General features: G+C 38.7%; 1 protein-coding gene across 6 annotated transcripts in view; it reads left to right on the forward strand.

The window, feature by feature from the left end:
• Positions 1 to 23,964, forward strand: part of NSD1 (nuclear receptor binding SET domain protein 1) — a 158,000-nt gene that overhangs the window by 114,533 nt on the left and 19,503 nt on the right. For all 6 annotated transcript variants that reach the window (XM_090287951.1, XM_090287948.1, XM_090287947.1 and 3 more), the window contains exons 10-17: positions 1,444 to 1,562; positions 2,519 to 2,662; positions 6,012 to 6,135; positions 11,966 to 12,166; positions 13,584 to 13,763; positions 18,569 to 18,725; positions 20,541 to 20,746; positions 23,339 to 23,451. In XM_090287951.1, the coding sequence (XP_090144077.1) occupies positions 1,444 to 1,562; positions 2,519 to 2,662; positions 6,012 to 6,135; positions 11,966 to 12,166; positions 13,584 to 13,763; positions 18,569 to 18,725; positions 20,541 to 20,746; positions 23,339 to 23,451 (1,244 nt within the window). The remainder of the gene's footprint in view (positions 1 to 1,443; positions 1,563 to 2,518; positions 2,663 to 6,011; positions 6,136 to 11,965; positions 12,167 to 13,583; positions 13,764 to 18,568; positions 18,726 to 20,540; positions 20,747 to 23,338; positions 23,452 to 23,964) is intronic.

Raw genomic sequence — 23,964 nt, forward strand, 5'->3', positions numbered from 1 at the left:
AACTGCTTACAAAATAATATCAGCTCTTTCCTATACTTTTATGTTTCAGTTTTTTAATAAAACATACAGTCTGCATGTTATCCTTTGTATATTTCATCTAAATGTTTCAGCTTGTGAGAATTTTGAACCTTTATTCTGCCATTATATTAACTCTTCCTTGAATCATAGGCTATCAATAGCTTTGATAGCAGAGCTTCTTCATCTCCATTAGGCAGTCCAAGAGAACAAAGGCAGTTTCCCAGAGTTCAACCTTTATGTTGATACCTAGCCTGATTATCTTGGAACATTTTATGAAATATCCTTTTAAGTTCTTGATATTTCTCTAACAGAGATTTAAAATATGTATAATAGAAAATGAAAGACCTGTAATTTCATTTTCTTAATATGCCAGATTAGACCATGCATTCACTTTATATTGTTGGATATTCAAGGTTATAGTACCACTGTATGAATATCACTTAAGCCACTAAATGTATTGGGGGAGGTCTTTTTCCCCCTTCCTATAAACCAAATTTTATGTTTCAACTTTACATTTTAATCCCTTAAGTCATACTGTGATATAATTTACTTTAATCTTGGATTCCAAGTTTCAGTATTTTTTTCTGACTAGTAAATAGATTTTCTCCCCATCTATAGGATGTTAAAGTCCTTTGAGGAACTAGAACGTCTTTAATTTCAACCATGGAGAACTGATTTTTCAACCAGTGTGCTGCAAGAATTTTTAAAACATGCAATACCTATTTAGTCAGGGCCACTTACCTCTTTTCCCTTAGATTGTCAAATTTTAAAAAAAGCCAGTACAACAGTAGCCATCCAGTGTGAATGAATCAAAATTATACCTATTTATTTTTGTCAGAGCAATAAAAATACAGTTTTTGGTGTGTCCCAGAATTTTTTTTCTTAACTTATTTTTAGAGAGAAGGGAAAGGAAGGAGAAAGAAAGGGAGAGAAACATCGACATGAGAAAGAAACATCTCTGACTGGGACCACACTCGAAACCCAGGCTTATGCCCTGACTGGGAATCGAACCGGCAACTTACCACTTTGTACATTGACACCCAGCCAACTGAGCCACGCCAGTCAGGGCATTTGCCACATAATTTTAGTGGTTTATGTGTGCCATGAGATGAAAATGGTTTAAAATCACTGCTATAGAATGAAATTGCTTTAAGGAACCTACCAATACATTTATTATTTAATCTGCACAAGGCAGAATTTATACATCTGTAGCTAATTTCCAAACTACTTACATAGTCTCTGGGTAAGTCTCTTTTCTTCTCTGCCCCTGTTTTTCTCATCTACAGAGTTGGAGAATTAACAAGTTTTAAGCTTAATTTTTACTATTAACATTCCATAATTCTATGAGGCTCCTTTAATTGAGGATAGGAGTTCTTGGACATGTATATCATTTGCTAGCAAGTAACACCCGTTTTCCTGTTGTAGGCACTACCAAGATGTTTGATAAACCAAGGAGGCGAAAACGGCAAAGGCATGCTACAGCTAGGGTGCATTATAAAAAAGTGAAAAATGAAGACTCATCAAGAGAAACTCCAGGCTCAGAGGTATTACTCAGTTCTTAATCTTTTGACCTTCTGAAATGAAGCTACTTTTCACAGTAGAGGCCACATCCCTCTTTCCCTTGAGTTTACTTAAGAACAGTATTCTGCTAAAATGGTTAATGGCTATAAGGAATCCTGGAGAAACAGGATAACCTGATCCTAGTAAAAATCAGTCAAGACACATATGGCAACTGTGGGTATGACTTTTTTATAAGATCGCATCCTATGCTCTAGGTGTCAGATGAAATATACAACTGTTTCATCATGAAAGTAAACTTCTTCTAAAAACCAAAGAGCACAATGTCCAGTAACCATGCAATCCAAATGAACTTAGATATTGCCCTTTAAAAGAACTGAGACTGCTGCAGTTAGGGGCAACACTCATTTGCTTATTTCTTGACATCATCAATGGCTTGATTTTAGACTAATATTTGTAAACATCAGCTTTTAGAAAATAGAGATAGATTTAAAACTGTTAACTTGTAGAGCATCAGTATAGTTATTGATGCTATGTCTGGCTTTTACAAAGCAGGTTAAAAGAGCATTAAAACAAGTCAGAACAGCATCACACATTATATATAATAAAAAATGTTTCTTTCCAGGACAATTTGAATAGAACGCCCAAGAGGGGCATTATTTAGGAAACACTGATCTTGGAAGGACAAATAAGTAATCAAATAAACTTAAGAATGTTTTCTCTCCCTTAGTGAAACCTTAAAATGGAACAGCTCAAAAAGTTCCAGTGGAACAGCCTCAGAGCAGTTAGTGGCAGGGCATGAGGCGCCCACTACCCGCCCAATCACAGCAGGGTTAGAACTAACATTGCATGCAGTCCGCCCACGTGATTGGCTGAACATCTGTAAGTGCTGATGGCTAGACAAATAGCAGCCCAGAGGGAGGGGGTCACATGGAGGAGACATCAATAATGCAGATGTGGGGCATTATTTTTTCTCTGCAAGGGAGAACTGATGGCACACAGGACGGCTGCAAGCCCCAAGGAGGCTGTTGAAGAGGGTATGGAAAACGAACATGGGATACCTGCATCTAAAAAACTGCAGGGTGAACGAGGTGGAGGAGCTGCACTCAAGGAGAATGTTTGTCAGGTAGAAAATGTTGCCCGCTTGCCTTTTGATTGTATGCTTATCTATACATTTCTTGATTGCCCAATCATGATTAGAATAATAATTTTATTGAATCGTTCCAGTGGAGTCACTTCCCTTTGAGAATTTAACTCTTCTTCTCCACTAAAGGAAAGGAAAAGTATTTAGGGTTCCTGAGCGCCTTGCCCATTGTTGCCCATGAGTAGATGTCTTGAAACAGGTCTGAGATGGGAGAGGTGAATCTATGGTTGCCTACTCAAAAGTCGTATTTTTCCTGTACCTCTCGGGTTAGAATCTTTGGGTCTCTAAGGAATTTTTCAATTCTAATTTGGCTTTGAGATGTATTTTATTTTATTTTGCTTTAAAGTAGTAACTTTAGAGGACCAGGACCTACCATCTACATAATAACTTTAGAGAGCCTACTGCCTGTATTTTTCTATTTAATTAATAAATGTTGATACAGTGTTTGTTATGTATTAAGCACTGATCTAATCACTATAAATATTCCATCATATATTCATCATAACAATCTTATAAAGTAGATTATCATTATTATCCTCATTATATAGATGAGGAAACAGGCACAGAGATGTTAAATAGTAAAGCCAGGATATAAACCCAGGCAATCTTGGTTTAGAGTCTTAACCAAACCGCTATGTGAGATGTGACTCCACTTCCACTTTATTGTTAAAGAGCCTTTATTTGGCTTGGCAGGTGTCAGTTAAATGGATGCTTTGGTTATCTTTTCTTTTTATGGTCTCGATTTACCTTCATATTAGGTTGGCAAGAAAAATCCATTTAATTTTTTCTGTAAAATAAAAGACACATTTTTCATTTTCATCATAACTATTTTGAGCATATCGGCTATCTCCCATTATTGGCTTCTAATGGGTAGAGGCCAGGGTACTGCTAACATCTTCCAATGCGTAAGACAACCCCACAGCAAAGAATTATTTGGCTGGAATATCAATAGTGCCAAAAAACTTTGCAAACCATTTTTGACTTGTTCAGTCTGTCACAGCACATTCTTCATACACTGCACAAATCTTTTCTTGCGTTTCAATTACATTTTCACCTTTCTGGAAATTATAAAGCATAACACACCTAAAATGTTGAATATATTGTTACATCTTGAGCATTAAAATGGCTGCACAAAAATTCACTGATTTTGATAAGTTTTTTTTTTTAATGCATGCTGATGTGACAGCTGTCACAATACAGTCTGACGAAATTGTTTCAAATGAAGTTAAAGACAACTAAGCACTATTAGAGCCATTGGATAGAAAAAAATAAATGAACTTCTTGGCCAACCTAGTAAATTCTTAAAACCTGGCATATAAAAAGTTCAAGATATTACTTTGTATTTTTTTAATTGAAACAACTAAAAAGTAAAATTAACCTGGGCATAGGATGTTATTATGCCAAATATTGTTTCAACTCAGTTTCTTTGTCTATTCATTTTCACTATTATATACATTACATACACAATATATGTACACACACACACACACACACATTTTGGTCAGAGAAGGTTGATCATTTAGACCAGCTCCCAAACACAGGGTCAGTCCTCAGAAACTGTTTGGCCCACAGTGTTTATTAACAAAAAATAATTAAGCCCTGGCCGCATGGCTCAGTTGGTTAGAGCATCGTCCCATGCATCAAAAGGTTGCAAGTTCAATCCCTGGTTGGGGCATGTGCCAGAGGAAACTGATTAATGTTCCCCCCTCAGTCCATTTCTCCTTCCATACATCTCCCTCCCACCTTACCTCTCTCTCTAAAACCAATAAACATATCTTCAGGCAAAGATTTTTTTTAAGTGATTAAAATTATGGTGACTCAGCAGCCCTGACTTGTTTAGATCAATCTTTGATTAAATCTGTTTTCCTTGTATAATTTATTAATAGTGCCTCTTTTTACTCTCAGGTATCCCACTTTAAAAGATGAATTACAGTTGAAGGGTTATTTTATATATTTGGTTAATTTGAAAAATGTATTCTTTGATATATACTATAATTGAAGTTTTTCTGTCTCCGTGATGGTGAATTTGTTTATTGTACATTGAATCTAATGTCACTGGCACTCTGAAAATACAAGATAAAACATATAACATTTATGGCATTTGTCTTATGTGTGAATACTGGATAACGGGATAGCAAAACATGTGAGACTAGTTCAGACTACAAGTTGATTGAGATCTTGGTGTCCCTTCTTAATCTCTGACTTCCTCTGGCCTTTTGCCTCCAAAGGTCTCCTCATCTATTTGATATTAAGTGGCGAAGACCTGATCTAGTTCTTTGGGTTCCTAGAATCGTATATATACCTAGCCTCCTTTTCCCTTTTTTGTCTTATGGAATGAGTATATGACTTGTGTGTGTGTGCTAATCACTATGGGGAAACAAGTCAGGATGTTAGAGGGGTAAAAAGTAACAAAATGTTGAGAATTTGCAGAATTTTCATAAATCTTAGAATGTTTTCAGAGTGACAGATTTAGATCCTTATTTCCTAAGGTTCTATTCCTAAGTGACACCTGTCTTAGACGAGGTCTCTGAGATGGCTCATATCTCAGGGGCTGTTCAAACCATGATTGCAGCCGTTTTAGAATAGTTAGGACCCAAGTCCAGCTAGCTGGTGTCTCTTGCTTGAACCATTGCAGTAGTCTTCTTATGGTCTCTTTGCTTCTGTTCTCACCTTTCTACTCTTATTAAACTCATTTTCCATGTAGCAGTCACAGGGATCTGTGTTTGAATGAATATCTGATTTTAGCCTTCCCTTGGTAAAGCTCTCTAGTAGAACACCTCAAATCTGACACACTGTAAGCTCACATAATCAGACCTTTGCCTCTTTCATAACCTCATCTTCTACCACTTATAACTTCTGTTCACGTTAGTCCAGTGACACAGGCTTTCCTTGTAATTCTCAGACATGCCACAGTTGTTCCTTCTATGGACTTTCTGTGCTCGCTGCCTTCCTGGTTCTTTACATCACATGTCCAACTTGTCATTCTGAGCCAGTCTGAGAAGCTATTCCTAATCACCCAATCCAAAGATCTATTTGAATTCTCTACCGAATGCTTATCGTTGTCTGATATCTTTTCTGTTTAAGTTTTTACTTGTATTTTCTGTCCTTAGAATGTAAGAACCATTTTCTGTCCTTAGAATATAAGAACCATGAGAGCCAGGGACCTTGTGGTACCTGGCATAGAGGAGGTAATCATTAAATATTGGCTAAATGATTGGTGGGCTTTCTTGTTTCTGGCAAAGCTACTTGTTAATCTTCTTCATGAGGGCCTTCTGCTTGGGATTTTTAAAAACCTTTTCTATAGTCAGATCTGTTTTCTTTTTCTTAACAGAACTGTGAGAAACTGGGTGAGCTGCTGTTATGTGAGGCTCAGTGCTGTGGGGCTTTCCACCTGGAGTGCCTTGGATTAACCGAGATGCCCAGAGGAAAATTTATCTGCAATGAATGTCGCACAGGTAAAGTTAGATACAGAGGGGTCTTCCAAAGAAGGTTTGAGTTTTGAAGTTTTTCTTTTATAGGAGACACTGTTTTGTTGCAATACTGGGCTATTTGCTACAGATGTAGACATAGGTGCTCTGCAGTCCTTGCCCTCAGAAGAGCTTCCAAATGAATAATGAATGTACAGTACAGCATAATGTAGTGCAAAGGGTGTTGTAGTGGAGGTGCATTTAAAGTGCTCTGTGAACAAAGATGAGCCCCTGCCTCAGAGGAAGATACCTGAGTTTGGCTTGAAGAGAGAAATAGAAAATGGTGTAGAGACAGGAAGGCTTCAGAAGGTCCAGTAATGAAAGGAGAGAATATTTGGCGACCAGGAAGCATAGATCAGTGCTTTTAGAGTTCAAGGATATTTTAGGGAAGAGGCACTGGTTAGTGACAAGGAAGTCTGCTGGGTTATTGGTGATGATTTATATTTCTTGCTGTGAGTGGAGATTACATAAGGATGTTAACTTCGTGATTATTCATAAATAATACACTTAGGATATGTGCACTTTTCTTTATACGTCAATAAAACCGTTTACCCCCCTGCCCTGGCTGGTGTGGCTCAGTGATTGAGCGCCAGCCTATGAACCAAAGAGTCACCAGTTCGATTCCCAGTCAGAGAACATGCCTGGGTTGCAGGCCAGGTCCCCAGTTGGGGGTGTGTGAGAGGCAACCACACCTTGATGTCTCTCTCCCGCTCCTTCTCCCTTCCCCTCTCTCTAAAAATAAATAAAAATATTTAAAAAAAAAACAAAAAACCGTTTATCCCCCCAAAAAGAAAGTGATATTCTGGGAATTATAATATGAAAATTGGGTCAGAAACTAGGAATGGTCAGATGAGACCAGCCTGTAAAGCACTTCCCAAATTGTGCTAAGGAGATGGCTCTTGTTTTTTCAGCATTGTATGTGGATGGTACAGCATCTAAGTAGTGAAGAAACGAGGAATGAGTCTTAGGCTCATAAGTCATTCAAACCATAAGTATGGATGCTGCTGCCCAGAGAGAAAGCATATGTAGAGAGAGAAGAAGGTCAATGACAGTACCTTGGGATATGCCCTTAAAAGGAGCTGCTGGAGGGTGACAAGGGTCTAGTCAAAGAATGTGAAGCCATGCGAGTGGGGTGTCAAAAGCCAGGGCAGATTTAGCAAAGAGACAAGATTAAGAAGGTTCTGGAGGGAATAGAGGCTATTGTATTTGACAGTGAGAAATGGTTGACTTTTTGCCAGAGGATGCCACATTAAATCAGAGTGAGGGTGAAGGGGAAGCAGTAGACATTGTTTCTCAAAGAAGCTTGATTTTAACGGAAAAGAGGGGCAGTAGCTGAAGGGAGGATATTATAGCGTCAAGATGAAGAACATCTTGAGTGTTTTTAGGATGAAGTTTTAAGAAACTGTAGGTAAATGAATATTCTTACTAGGCGAGTGAATAATTGGTAGAGTACAGTCACCGGCAGAAGAGGGTAAGAGATGAAAAGGTAAAATGGGAATGTACCACAGAGTTGTGAGACAGGAAAAGGAAGCTGAAGCAGTTTTTTCTTGGCTTGGTGCGAATGATGGGGAAAGGTGTTTCTAACTGGAAGGGAAGTGGGTAGGTTTAGTGTAGGTCTTATGGGGAATGAGACAGAATTTACTGGTGTCTGTAAATAGGTGGCCATTTCCAAATGAGTTACAGTATTTCATCTTTCTGCTGCCACCTTTAACAATGAGGGGACAAAAGCCAGAGGATAAGGTAGTTGTGGGGTTATTTTGCCTAATCTTAGAAAGATCTTCATGCCTTTTGTGCCAGTGATCTAGTTTTGCTAGCCTTATCTTTATTATGATGTGATATTCTCTGAACAGTTTATCTAAGGCAAAGCTGTTTTTTAAATCAACTTGAAGTATAATTTACCTACTATAAAATGCACCCATTTTAATTATGTTTTGATAGCTTTTTAGATTTTATATACGTTTAGAGAGAGGGGTAGGGAGGGGGGAGAGGGAGAAGAACATCAATGTGAGAGAGAAACAGCAATTGGTTGCCTCTCGCATACACCCAACCAGGGATCTGGCCCACAACTCAGGCAGGTGCCTTGACTGAGAATTGAACCAACAGCCTTTGGGTCTCCAGGATAATGCCCAACCCACTGAGCTACACCAGCCAGGGCTGTTACAGGTTTTGATAAAACTAATACACCTGTGTAACCACAACCATTGGAACATTTCTATCACTCCAGAAAGTTTCTAGTCAACCCTTAGACCACTCACCCACCTTTACCTCCCACCCCCTTCTTCAGTTCAGGCAGATAATCATCTGCTTTCACATTAGATTGATTTTTTTTTTTTTTTAGTGTTTCATATAAATGGGATCAAAGTGTACATAGGCTTTTGTTTTTGGCTCAGCAAGATGTTTTTTGAGATTCATCTATGTTGATGTGTGTGTCAGTAGTTCATTTTCTTTCTTAAATAGCTTTATCGAGGTTTAATTGTACAAGAAACTGCACAAAGTGTACAGTTAGATAAGTTTTGGTGGGTGTGTGTACATACACCCTATGAAACTACCACTTAGCATAGTTATTCTGATACTCAACAACATTGTTGCAGGTATTGAGAGTTCAGTCCTGTTTATCGTTGAGTAGTATTTCATTGTGTGGGTGTACCACAGTTTGCTTATCCATTCCTCTGTTGTACAGTTGGATTATTCTCAGGTTGGGCTATTATAAATAAAGCTGCTGTGAACATTCAGTTCTTTGAATGGACATGTTGTCTTTTCTCTTGTGTAAGTACCTAAGAGTAGATGGCTGCATCATGTGGTTAGGTACAGTATATGTTTAACTTTCAAAGAAACATTCAAATTGTTTTCTAAAATGTTTGTACCATTTTATAGTCCCATCAACAATGTGTGAGAGTTTCTGTTCTTTCCCATCTTCAACAACACTTGGTATTGTCAGTCTTTTAATTTTAGCCATTCTGACAGATGTGTAGTGGTATCTCATTGTGGTTTTAATGTGTAGCTCCCTCATGGCAAATGATATTACGTATCTTAAGTGCTTATTTGCCGTCCTCTTTGATGAAGTGTTCATGTAAGTCCTTTTTGTTCTAATTAGGTTGCTTATTTTCTTGGTTAAATTTTAAGAGTTCTTTATATTCTGTATACAAGTCCCTTATCAGATACCCACTTTTCAGATTAATCTCCCAATCCGTGACTTGGTTCATTTTTTTAATGGTGTCCTTTGAAGAGCAGAAGTATTTTAATTTTGTTAAAGTTCAGTTAATCAATTTGTTCTTTTTACAGACTTTACTTGGGTGTCATGTATAAGACATCTTGCTTAACCCGATGGTCACAGATTTTCTTTGTTTTCTTCTGAAAATTTTATAGTTTTAGGTTTTCCATTTAGGCCTATGATCGTTTTTGAATTAATTTTTGGTATATGATGTGAGGTAAGGAGAGGTTATTTTTGAGGGTAGGAAAGTTTAGCCTAGTTTTAAAAAGATGAATGAAATAAGAATAAAGATATCATTTCTTATTGCTTTATCAAGCAATAATTGATACAAGAAACTGCACAAAGTGTACAGTTTGATAAGTTTTGTTGTGTGTGTGTATACATGGCTGACCCTCTTTTCTTAGAGTAGGACCATCACACCATCATTTACTAATATTAGCTGCTGGTTGTTCAGCATCAGGAAATAGTTTACTTCTTTCCAACTATATAATTTTTTCCTAAAATCATTATTAGTTGGGTAACCTCACTATTTATAGATGAGAAAGGTTATTTTAATGAGCTCCGATCTCCAGCAAGTGCTTGAGGTAGGATTCATGTTCAAGCCTGGGTTCTTTTTCTTACATTATATTGTTTCTGAGGGAGAGGTAAGTTGTGTTCTATTTTTCTTTTTCTTTTTTTGTTACAGATATTCTAAGGCATATACAGAAGTAGAGAGAACAGTGTAAATAATCCCCATGTGTTCATCACTTAGATTCAGTGGTTCCCAACTTTCTTTCTTTTTTTTTATGTTAAATTTTTTTTTATATTTTATTGATTATATTGTTACAATAGTTCCAATTTTTTCCCCTTTATTCCCCTCCCCCCAGCATATTCCTCCCCCAGCAATCACCCCCAAGTCAATACCCATGGTTCGTGAAAACCAACTTTCTTTCTGGGTCATTTTACCTATATATTTCAAAAGGTCTAACAGTTACAACATTTTAAAAATACATATATCCAGTGTGTGGCAAAATTATAAACTAACTCCTATGTGTCATCCACTACCCAGCTCTGTTTTCAAATATTCCCACTTACCTCCAAGATGTCCTTTTATAGTGTTTTCAATCAGGATCCAAATAAAATCTCTGTATTGTATTTTTGATATGTCTCTTAAATTTCTCCTAACCGACAACATTACTATCCTTTTCACCCTATTTTTATTTTATTTTAATTTTTAAAGATTTTATTTATTTACTCTTAGAAGGAGATGGAGGGAGAAAGAGAGGGAGAGAAACATCGATGTGTGGTTGCCTCTTGCATGTGCCCCAGCCAGGGACCTGGCCCACAACCCAGGCAGGTGCCGTGACTGGGAATCAACCAACAACCCTTTGGTTCGAAGGCCAGCACTCAGTCCACTGAGCCACACCAGTCAGGGCATCACCCTATTTTTAAATTGACATTTATTTGTCAAGACAACAGTCATTTGTCCTAAAAAATTTTCCCTGTTCTAAATTTGGTTGATTGTATCCTTAAGGCGTTCCTTTAACTTGTTTCTTTTCTCCATATTTCCTGGAAACTTGTACTTAGATCTAGAGATTAGGTTAGTCTCAGGTCCGTTTTCTTTTGGCAGGTAATGTGTCCTGTTACTTCCTCTTCGTGTCAGCAAGCTTGTATTGTCAGTTTCCCACTTAGTGGTGATACTAAGATTGAGTTAGTCATGTTGTCAGGCTGACCAGTCTGTTATCAAGTTCCTGACTGTGACATGATGACTTACAGTAAATACATATTTGGTCTTTGTCTAGTTTCTGGCACAGAGCTCCTGAAACCCTAGGAATTTCCTAGGTGATTGGAGCCAGAAAGATATCCTTTGTGTGCCTTTTGTTATGTTAATGAGGTGACCTCTGGGCACGTCTGAGGATGGAGGCTGGTTGCCTATAGAGCCAACCAACCACGAGACTAGAACGTTGGAACTTGCAGTCCCAGGGTAGGGGAGAGGGGCTGGAGGTTGAAACAGTTCCCGGTCTTGCCTTTGTCATTAATCTGCCGCCAAAATTCAAAAGGATGGGGTTCAGAGAGCCTCTGGGTTAGTGAACACGGGGAGGTTCTGGGAGAGTAGGGTACCTGGAGAGGACATGGAAGCCCTGAGCCCTTTGCCCACACCGTGCCCTGTGCATCTCTTCCCTCTGGCTGTTCTTGATTTATATCCTTTCATAATGAACTGGCCGTCTAATAAGTAACATGTTTCTCTGAGTCCTGTGAACTGCTCTTAACAAATTAATTGAACCCAAGAAGGGGATCATAGGTAGTTGTTCAGAAGTACAGGTCATGAAGATTGGTGTCTTGGGTGGCGATGGACATGATAGTGTTGTAGGACTGAGCCCTTAACCTGTGGGATCTGCTGCTCTCTAGGTAGGTAGTGTCAGAATCAAGTTGAATTTTAGGGCAGCCAGCGGAGTTGCAGAATTGCCTGGTGGAGAGGGTACACACCCCGTACCCAACTCCTTCCCTCCTTCCTCCTCCCTCGTTGTTGAATTTGGAGTGGAATTGTGTGCTAACTTTTCATCTCATGGTTTAGCATTGGGTGAGTTCTTGAATCTGTATTAATGTTACCTTCTTTCTCTTTCCCAGGAATCCATACCTGTTTTGTATGTAAACAGAGTGGGGAAGATGTTAAAAGGTGCCTATTGCCCTTGTGCGGAAAGTTTTACCATGAAGAGTGTGTCCAGAAGTACCCACCCACTGTCATGCAGAATAAGGGCTTCCGGTGCTCCCTCCACATCTGTATAACCTGCCATGCTGCTAATCCAGCCAGTGTTTCTGCATCTAAAGGTCCGGGCTTCTCATGTGAACAAATCTAATTGTAATGTAAAGTCACAGTTTCATTGGCAGTGGATGTTTCCAGATGCCATCTGGCATGTCTCTTCATGACGTTTCTAGCATGTGTCAGAATACCAGTACTTTATGTGAGAGAGAAGAAAAATTACTCTAGTTAAGTAGTCATCACACTGTTTTCTATGGAGCCATAATGTTATGTGGTTGTTTTAAATATTTGGATTTTATGTGAGATTTAATTTGGAAGAATGTTCCTTTGCATGTCTTCACCCTGCTACCTACTCCATTAGACCAGGGGTTCCCAACCCATGGTGCCAGTCTGTGACCTGTTAGGAACTGGGCCTCACAGCAGGTGGTGAGTAGTGGGTAAGCCAGGGAAATGTCCCTGGTGCCAAAAACGTTGGGCATCGCTGCATTAGACCAAAGTGTATTCTTCTCCTGTGGGCCCTGTGGTGTCTGTGGTTGTCATGTGTGATGTCATTCAGACATCCATGTAGGTCAAAAGTGAGGTTTTTGTGTTCTGTTGATTTGTTTTTGTTTGTTTTTTTAAATGGAAGCTCCTATCTTGAAAGCTATTTTTTGCTCCATAGTTAGGTGTAGAGCTGAGGTTTCCAAAACTATCGGTGGATGTAGATAAACTCTTTTTTAAGTTTTTAAATCTGTTCCTACTGGGAAAATAATCATTTCTTTCTGTTCAATAATAGTGGGTCTCTTTACTGATTTTCCTAAAATCCAAAGAGGTTTGAGCAGGAAAATGTAGCAGTCTTGTCTTTTTTCAGTAACCAGTCTTTTACCCAGACTGATAATACCCTTTGTAAGTTGATTTCAAGGCTCTCTAGATCTCATCAGTCTTTAAGTACCATAATTTAACTTGCTTGATCAAAATTGCAGTTTAACCCTGTTTTCAGTCATTATTGTATGTTATATTTAGACGGTTTGGTAATGGTTTTTAGTTGGTGAAGTATATTAGAGGACATACTGCATCAGGAGGTGGTGGAGAGGTTCATTTTCCTGAAAGGCTTTAAGAATCACAACATCAGGCAATAAAAGTAAGCAATAATGTTCCTGCCAGCTGGACTTTTCTTCTGAGAGTGCACATCTCCACCTCCCTTTTAGTTTGCAGGTAATTCCAGGTTTCCTGGAAGGCAGAACAGTGGTTTCAGTAGGGCTTTCCTTGGTGAGGCGGGCTCATCATGTACAGTTGTGGGATCTGACCCCTTGTAGAAGTCATATAGCTCCCAACTGGGCTTTATATAGTGAATGGGGTGTTTAAGATCCCCTGCCCTAGTAGTGCTTCCTTCTATTTCGATATTTTCAGTACTAGCAAATAAACTTTAATAACCCACACTTTTTAGTATTTAATTTTTTTGTTTTTCTTTTGCTCCTCCCTGGTTTTCCTGTCTCATATTTTTAGGTCGTCTGATGCGCTGCGTCCGCTGTCCCGTGGCATACCATGCCAATGACTTTTGCCTGGCTGCTGGGTCAAAAATCCTTGCTTCTAATAGTATCATCTGCCCTAATCACTTTACACCCAGACGGGGCTGCCGAAATCATGAGCATGTTAATGTTAGTTGGTGTTTTGTATGCTCAGAAGGTAAGACATGACTTCTTGATGTATGAATAGTTTAAAAAGAGATTAATACAATATTTTAATTGCAACAAAAAATTGTCTTTACATTGCCACTACCAGAAATACTGGGAAGTGATGTACTGAATTAATGATAACATAGCAGAACTTTCAAACTGGGTTTTGTTCCCCAACAGGGAGAGGTTTTATTTTTATTTTGAATAATGACTTGATTTTTATTAAAATGTTAAACAATTGAAGCAATAAAGAAATAGGAAACAACCCTGGCTGGTATGTCTTAGTGGACTGAGCACCAGCCTATGAACCAAAGGGTCGCCAGTTCAATTCCCAGTCAGGGCACATGCCTGGGTTACAGGCCAGGTCTCCAGGTGAGGGCACTCAAGAGGCCACCATACACTGATGTTTCTCTCCCTTTTTCCCTCCCTTCCCCTTTCTCTAAAAATAAATAAATAAAATTAAAAAAAAAAGAAATAGGAAACAAAATCACTGTCAGAAAAATGAAGGTACGTGCTCAGATAGTACAGACTTCTAGTTTTAAGATAAATAAGTTTGGGGGATGTAATATGTAGCATAGTGACTGTATGTATATTTGAAAGTTGCTAAGAGAGTACATCTTAAAAGTTCTCACCACCAGAAACAGAATTGTACCTGTGATATGATGGATGTGTTACCTAATCTTATTGTGGTAATCATTTCACAATATACACATACATCAGGGCATTATATGTACCCTTTAAACTTACATAATGTTATATGTAAACTATATCTCGGTAAAGCTGGAAAACGAAGACAGAAAAAGAAAGAAGAACAAACCCAAAATCACCTGAGTCTCACTATCAGAAAAAAAACATTGCTTAATATTAAGTGATGTCACTCCAGACATCTGCATATAAATAGATAGAAACAACTCTAGAAGATGGTATCATGGTAGAATTGCGCTTTTTTAAAAAAAATTAATTTTACATGAATTTAAATGAAAGAAACAAAAGGAAAGTGAAGAAATATATGACTTTCCTTACTGTAAGAGACATTAATGTATTTCTAAAAGGTCTTATAAAGTGGAAGAAAATGTAATTTTATAGCTGTCTATCTATCTATATATATATTCAGTTTAAAAATATTTCTCCTCCAGAACAGAGTCAGTATTATTCATCTTATACAATTCCTTTCCATTTCTCACAGCCTTATTTTTGCTAGTTAAGTGGAGGATTTAGTATTCATTGCCAGTCTGTTTACTGTTCTGAATTGTTCTTTTGGTTAACTGAACTCATAAGAAGTACCCCGTAGGTGCTATAAATCTCACTTTGAGGCCGTTTGTCATTTGCCTCTGTGCTAGAAACATGTGTTGGGCACTATGAATGTTGAGACTACGTGTTCTTTTTCTAAGACTAGTGTGGACATTGTTCCACTGTCCCCTGGTATGAAGGAGGCACTGGCTCTCTTACCCATTTTTTTCATTCCTTTTCAAAATAACTAAATTTTGTTGATTAGTAAATTTTGGGGAACAATTTCACTGACTTTAAAAAAATACCTACTTATTGGTCATGCAATTTTATGAAAACTTGGCTGGTTATGAACATTTTGAAGGACTAATTTATAAAAAAGAGTGAACATGTGCAATTTAGTGAGCATCTCCTTTAAGAAATTTGGGTATACTAAATAGTGCTAAAGCTAACAAAGAGGTGGACTTTTTTCTTTTGCTCTCAAGATTTATGTAACCTGACAATTTAAGGAAAAGCTCCACCTACTGACTTGGGTTTGCTGCAGTATATGGTTGGTAACCTCGAACTATGGTGTTAATTTATAACAAAGTAGAATATTAAATGCAATTTCTATGGGTAGAAAGTGGAACTTTGGTGTAGTTGGAGAAGTTTTAATGCACAAAGAGGACTATGTTAGTTTTGTTATTGTCCTGTATAAAACTTTACGACATAATATATTATTCTTTGTTCTTATAATATCTGCTCCTTATAAAACTGTCTTTTGGTGAAAACTGTCTGTTATTATATCACCTTTCTTTTGTTTAGAATAAAGTTAAATACAGAATTTTGGTATTTAATAACATTTAAATACAACATTCTGTAATTCTCCTGTTAATGTCTGGGATGGTGAAGTACAGGCTCCAGGTTTTCATGTTTCTTAAACATAGGAAAATGAAATAGTTTCAGAATTAGACTTTTTAATTCCAGAGTAACGTCAAATGAATATGAAATGGTTTCAGAGTAGAAGTGCCCATGTGATCGTTATATTTTAATATAATCTATGTCCTTTTTAGCTTTCCTATTACATTTATGCATATAAATGCTATTCTGAAAAGCGGCCATTGGTGTCATTAGAGTGCCAGTCATAAAAAGATTAAAAAGTTAGCAATTAAAAGAGGGGACAACTGCGTATGTGTCAGTCACTACTAGGCAATTTAATCACTTACTTCCCCTCAAACAGATGTCCTTATTTATTGTTCATTGTAGAAAACACCTTACCATTGAGGCAATTGCAACTCAGCAAGAGAAGTAAATTCCCCAATGTCATAAGATCTTAGAGCTTAAATCTGACATCATTTGATGCTTGTGGTCTTTGTGTGTCATTGATATTCTCTTTAGTGTGTTGCCTTTTAGTGAAGAGGAAGGAATGTATATACGTAGTTTGCCCAGGAAGTATCCAGCTATGTAATATGAAAAATAGAGACATTTATTGAAGAAGATACAAGAAATATTGTACATAGCACAGTGGCGCCTCAGTCCCCTTCAAATTAGTCACCTAGGGGCCTCACACAGTTCTCCCAGTATCTCTTCCACTGTTCAAAACACTGCAAAATCCTTTGTTTGAATTGCCTGCAGCTGCCCTGTCATATTTTCCTGAACTTCATCGGCGGTCTGAAATCTCTTCCCTTTCAAAGGTGATTTTAGTTTTGGGAAAAGTCAGAAGTCGCAGGGCACCAAATCTGGGTTGTAGCGGGGCTGAGTCACCTGGCTGATTTGGTGTTCCGCCCAAATTTGCATGAGACGTGATGCATGAGTGGACACGTTGTTGAGATGAAGCTGCCAATCACCAGTTGCCCTTAGCTGCAAGCATTTTGGTGTATGTATTGCATTCTTCAACCGATGAAGAACATTGAGGTAGTACTCCTTATTAATTGTTTGGCCTGGAGGGGCTTACGTGTGATGGACAACACCTTCCCAATCAAAACACACAGTTAACATGGTCTTGATCTTGCTACGACTTTGCCGCGCCTTCCTTGGGCACGGAGAATCAGGCGACTTCCAATGACTGGGTCTTTGTTTCTGGATCATAGCTCGTAGACCCACGATTCATCTCAGGTTATGACCTTAAGGTAATCTGGTTCATTGGTGGTAGTTTGAATCAAGTCATTAGCAACTGCAACACAGTGTTCCTTCTGCTCTGGTAGCAGAAGCCATAGAACAAATTTTGCCACAACACGTTTCATGCCAAAATCCTGCATCAAAATCTCGGACACATGATCCAGCGATTCCACTGCTAGGATTATACCCAAAGAATCCTGAAACACCAATGTAAAAGAACCTATGCACCCCTGTGTCCATAGCAGCGCTGTTTACAATAGCCAAGTGCTGGAAACAGCCTAAGTGCCAACCAGTGGATGAGTGGATCAAAAAACTGGTACATTTACACAGCGGAGTACTATGTACCAGAAAGAAAAAAGAAACTCTTACCTTTTGCGACAACATGGATGAAACTGGAAAATATTATGCTTAGTGAAATAAGCCATGTGGCGAAAGAAAAATACCATATGATCTCACTTATTACAGGAACCTAATGAACAGAACAAACGAGCAAGATAGAACCAGAGGCATGGAAACAAGGAACAGACTGACAGTGACCAGAGGGGAGGGGAAAGAGGAGAGAGTGGGTAGAAAGGGAAGGGTCTAATCAAGGAACTAATGTAAATGACCCATGGACAGGGTGGGGATTGACTATGGGAGAGGAAGGAGGTGGGCGGGGCAGGGCAAAGCAGTGGGGGGAAAATGGGACAGCTAATAGAACAACAATAAAAATAAAATTTTTTGATGAAAAAATAAAAATCAAACATACCTCTGAATATTTTTTAAAAAAGAATTCTCGGACACAGTAGTTTTTGGAATCCCCAGATCAGCTTCTAGTTCTCGCACTGTCATTCACTGATCTTTGTTGATTGCAGCCTGTACACGTTCCACATTCTGAGGTGTTTGTGCCACACTTTTATTTGCACTACATTCATTGCATTGTCCCCAGAAGCCTTCTGAATCATCCAAATAATTTCCGCAGAGGACTGTTCAAGCTTAATGCAAAATTTGATGCAGATTCGTTACTCTACTCGCTCAGTCATTTTGAATGCTACGGCCATACAGATCGCGTGCTCACTCAAAGGCATCTACCACTCTCACTGACTAGTGCAGTGAAGTCATCATTGTTGACGCATGAGCATTCTAGTCCACTCTCCCTGGCTGCCAGGTTACATCGATGTCACGCAAACCATTCTCTTTATTAACAATGTCTGGGCTTTTTCTGGACAGACCTCGTGTGTATGTACATACATGACTTTTAGAGGTTTGCCCTAACCTACTTTTGCCAGTAAGATATCATGGTTATTTGTCGTTAATCTAACAGTTTCAAGGGTATGGTTAAGGAATATTGTAAAGGGAACACTGCTGTAGGAAAGCCTTTATGAATAATTAAATTACTAGTTCCTTGGCTGAGAGACAAATAATTGGTTAGGTGCTGAGCGAAGGGTGTTTTATCTGGGTCTTTATATGTAGCCTTGTGTTTCTGAGTGCCAGACTTTTTGATTCCTACAGGAGGCAGCCTTCTGTGCTGTGATTCTTGCCCTGCTGCTTTTCATCGGGAATGCCTGAACATTGATATCCCTGAAGGAAACTGGTATTGCAATGACTGCAAAGCAGGCAAAAAGCCACATTATAGGGAAATTGTCTGGGTAAAAGTTGGAAGATACAGGTGAGTAAGCATGAAGGAGACAGGCAATCATTTCTTTTAACATTTTCTAATGATCTCCCTGGTTAAGCAAGGTTTCCCCCTCCCCCATTAGTTTTTCATTATAAAAGGAAAAACTGACTTTATGATTGAGATCATAGGAATTCATGAGAACAAACCTATGAACCTTACAAACAAGGAAGATATGTTGCTTGCTAACATTCTGGCATATTTACTTGCAGACACACCAATACATGCACCCTCAAAATAATTGGCCTTGTAGTTTATTCTCAGTTTTTGTGTATTGCTTTTTCTCTTTAAAATTATTTTTATTGATCATGGAATGTACAAAAGGATATTGCGACATGAATGACTTTAAAGAATAACAAAAGAAACACCTGTATATGTACCTCCCAGTTAAAGAAACAGTGCATTGCTGATACTTTTTAAGTCTTTTTCCAGGCCCTTTCCTAAATTCACTTGTTCCCCACCCACAGAGATAACCACCATACTCCATTTTGTGTTTCTTATTCCTTTGCCTTGCTCTGTAGGTTTGCCATATGTATAATATTTTGTTTTGCATGTTTTAGACCTCTATGTAAAGGGATTGTTATATTTTTCTGCAGCTTGCTTTTTTCATTCACTGCTATTCTCTTGAGAGTTATTGTGGTTAGCACGATGCTCCAATTCATTCGTACAGTACAGTCGTACAGTCATACCGTGCAGTGCATGGAGTTAAGGCCTCCCTTATCCTGTGTGAACTGGGGACATTTTGTCAGGGTGTTGGTGTAAATGCACAGGAGCTTCTCTGGGGCCTTCTCAGGGCAGAATAGCAGGGCAAGGGCTCCTAGCTTTCATAGCTAATCCAAATTGTCTTTCTAAAGTGGTTGTATTAATTTACATGCTTGTCAGAGAGGCATTACTTGGTGTCATTTTTCTATCCCCTAATATTGAAATTTTCCTTTTTGAAGGCCAAAATGTATTTTATTGTATAGTATACCATAGTTAGCTCAGTCATTCCCTTTACATTGATCATTTAGGTTGTTGCCAGGTTTTCGTTCATACAGATAATACTTCCATAAAGCATTGTTCATATTTCTAATTATTTCCTGTTATAGATTCTTTATAGTAGAATAACAGCCGAAGGGAGTGTGTCTGTGTATGCAAGCATGTGTGTGTGGATGGCTGTTCTCAGGCTTTTGACACATACTACTGTCAGGGCAGCCCTGCTTTGAGAAATCACCCAGAGACCACTGTGAGATCAGGCAATGGGTTTATTGAAGGAAAAAGGGTAAGTGGGTAGAGGGGAAGGGCAACTCCTGAACCAACACAAGGGCCCATAGGAGCAAGGGGAACGGGGAATGGGGAAATTCCGGCTCTCATGGACACTTCTGCAGGCACCTTTTTTATACTTGTCAGCCACACATTTCATTGAGGATGAGTTCGCGTATGAACATATTCAATAGGTCATTTACATCTCATTGCTTTCCCTCCACCCCACCAGGTTAGTTAACATATCAGGCTAAGTTTATCAGCATATCTTTTGGGAGAGTCTAAGCCTATCTGCATATCCTTTGGGAGAGTCTAAGTCCATCAGCATATCCTTTAGGAACAGCTAAGTCCAGGGCCAGGTTGATTAGCATATACCAAAAGTCCTGGTGTGCTGTCTAGCTGTCTCCTTGTTCTGACAACTACTTGCTTATTCACTAGTTGGATTCTAAGATGCTCAAGGTCAGACTTAATTGCTATTCTTTATTCTTGTCCTGAAGAGTTAAGTTATTTTCCTATCGCCTTTTTCAGTCTTTTAAAATTTTCTTGCTTTGTTTTCACCTTTCCCAGGTGGTGGCCTGCTGAGATCTGCCATCCTCGAGCTATCCCTTCCAACATTGATAAGATGAGGCATGATGTAGGCGAGTTCCCCGTACTCTTCTTTGGGTCTAATGACTATCTGTGGACTCACCAAGCCCGAGTCTTTCCCTACATGGAGGGGGATGTGAGCAGCAAGGATAAAATGGGCAAAGGAGTGGATGGGACATATAAAAAAGGTAACTGTATCCTTTTTGTTTCTCAGACCCAACACAGACCTCTGTTGCCAGATAATCTGTTCTATGTTATAATTATGTGTTAGAATTCACATATGTTCCTTTAGCAGCTGTGTTCTGCCCTCGGGGTGCATATGTAGCTGCAGCTACAGGATTTTGCAGGGAAGTTGGCTCCCATAATTCATTATTTTTTAATCTAACCTTTACTTAATTGGGATTCCTTAAGGGAGGTATTTGTCTTATCAGTTCTTGTTTTAGTTTGCTGTCAAGAAATAAAATTTACCAAAAATTATGTAACAAAATAAGATAGTGAAGGTCAAAGCATATTCTGAGATTTTTATAAGCTGGCCTTGAAATGAAGGAGTTGGGGACATTTGGGGCTAGGAGTGGTTGACTCAACTATGGGCCTCAGTTTTCTCTTACTGTATAATGAATAAAGGTTGCTCTGAGAATTCAATGAAATAATAATAAAATCAACTGGCCAGGCACGTAGTTGGTATCCCATGGGTCATAATTACCTTCTTCATTAGCTGTCCTTTGAAAGGTAATATAGGTATTACTCATTATTTGAGTATGTTTGGACATCGAAGTATAAGAGTTCACATGATGAAGAGGGATTCTAAGCAAGTGAAACTCACTGGTGAGGTGCGAGAAGATACTAAGCAGATGAAACTTCCTGGACAGAGAACGAGAATGGTGTCTGTAGAGGAGAAATTTAATAACAAAGCTTCTATTTGCTTCATGTTAATTTCAGTGGGTTCTCACTTATCTGTTGGCCTTGTGGTTTTTGTGTGGATATGGATAATCAATACTAATAATGTAGTCTCAGATGGTCAGGCACCAAGTGAACAACATCTTTGCCTGCAAAGCTGAGCCTGCTGAAGCTCTGGGATTCTGCTATTTTTGTGCCTTGACCCTAGGCTGGCTGGGGGCCTCTGCCTTTAAAAAGCACATGTTTCTATGGGGGAACTGGATACAGATACCAGCAAACAAAATCTCATTAATTGAGTGTTGTGGCAGAGGTGTGCATGGTATGCTGTGGGAGCAGACCAAGAGGAAGCATAACTACACTGGGGGTCGAAGTTTGGAAATTATGTGTGGCTTCTTTCCTAAGTGATGTTTTGAAGAATCAACCATTTGTTGTTTGCCAGGCCCAGTTCAGAGTTTGTCTTCTTTAAATCCTTGTGGCAGCCCAATAAGTTAGATGCCATTATCCTTATAATACAGATGAAAAAACTGAGACACATAAAAGTTAAACTAAACTACCCAAGGTCCCAGGGCTGAGATGTGATAGGGGAAGGTTTCAAAGTCTAATTGTTGGTCTTCATAATCCAAATTCTTATCCCTTGTACTGACTGTGAAAAAGTTAACTTAAAATGTTGTAATAAGGAAGCACATGTGAAAGTGCATGTTGAATCACATATGTTGAGTTTGTGACCTCTAGGTGTTTAGTATAATTTAAACACAGAGTCAGGGGAGCATGGGCTATTTGCCTGAAAAGGTAAATGATATGGTCAGAACAGAGTTTTAGAAACCTCAGTAAGCAGAGTGTAAGGCTATGGACAGTCGGAGGCTGCCACCGGAATGTCAGTGAGATAGCTGTGCCAGTGGTTCTGGGCAGACAGGACTAGACTATGACAGGGAGGTGTCTGCGGGTGGAGAGATGGATATTGGACAGACCTTAAGTGGATAGACCAGGTAGGACATGCTGAATAATAAATAGGATGAAGGAAGGAGGGATGTTAGAATAATTAGAGGACTCTAGACAGAACAAACTGCTGGATGGTGACAGGAAAATGGAGAAAAAGGGATGGATCGGGAGAGATTGTCCTTCACGAATTGACAGTATGGGGGAAACCAGAGAGGAAAGAAGGAGAAACTGGGATTCTCTTTATAGAGTTTTAACCTGGGTCAAGAATAATAAATTTAAAGTTTTGATTTAAGTGGAGAAGAATGATAATTTAAGATTTTGTTGTACTTTTCAGATATTACAATCTTTCAAGCATATTAAAATACAGTCTTTGAATGCCGATTAACTATAAAGGTCTGTTTTTATATCATTAGCGGTAATAGTTGCAAAATGAGTCTTCTTAGAAGAGAGTAGGACAGGTGCTCTAAAGAATACCCAAAAAGGAGAGTAAAACTTCAACTTTGGATTTCTTCCAGAGGAATACAGCATGTACCTGGGGCATAGAGGAGGCAGCATGTTTCTGGGAGCAGGAAGATCAGGGCTTTCAAGAGAATTAGGCTTAAAGGCAGTGACTGGGCTGAGCACACGCAGTCTAGTTGTTGTTAGGCAGTGTTATACATGGGCATTTTCAAATCATTTAGGTGTTCTTGTTTTAAATTTTCCTGTGAAGCTGGGAGTCTGTATTGTACCATTTAGTGATGGGTTGTTTTGTCTTATGCTATTATCTGAATACCCTGGGGTCTATTAACTTACTTGAAAGTAGAAGTCATATATACTTAGTTTTCCATATAATGTTGGTGATTTTAGTCTAAAGCATGAATTTCCTCCCACTTAAAAGAGGGAGAAAGGAGAAATAAACAACTCCACCCAGAGATTAAGTTACTTGTGCTGTTGTGTTTTCTTAGCTCTTCAGGAAGCTGCAGCAAGGTTTGAGGAATTAAAGGCCCAAAAAGAACTAAGACAGCTCCAGGAAGACCGAAAGAATGATAAGAAGCCACCACCTTATAAGCATATAAAGGTAAGAAAGGACCTCAGGATACTCCATCTCAAGGAGAGACCCTGATAGCTTGTCCTCTTCCCACTCTATTAATGACTAGAACTGGTTACATAAGCATGGTGGCTTTTAGTTAGAGGTAATAGCTTGAAAGAAGATAACAAAAAAGTGCCAGAGCACCATTCCTAGCAATTGTGTGTGCTTTATAAAACCAATTGTGCATTGATATAGTCTTCGTTGCTTTGGAAAGTCTTCTCAGAGAAGTAGATTGAATTAGATTCTGTTCACAGTTAACATCTTGCGGTTTGAAAGGGACCAAAGAACCGTGATAAAAAATCATAAATTGCCCTGACATAGTGTGGATAATACACATGGTTAAGACTTCCTGGTAATAGTTGATAACTAAATATTTAGGTGACCAGTATGACTAGGATTCCCAAGGTCAGGAGAATTCATGCTAGGTGTCGCTAACCTTTAGTGTACCTGGTAAAAGCATCATCACCATTTATTATCTGGGTCCAATGAACCCTTTATATA

The sequence above is a fragment of the Furipterus horrens genome, unplaced genomic scaffold (genome assembly GCF_987537825.1).
Source record: "Furipterus horrens unplaced genomic scaffold, mFurHor1.1.pri manual_scaffold_10, whole genome shotgun sequence".
NCBI lineage: Eukaryota > Metazoa > Chordata > Mammalia > Chiroptera > Furipteridae > Furipterus > Furipterus horrens.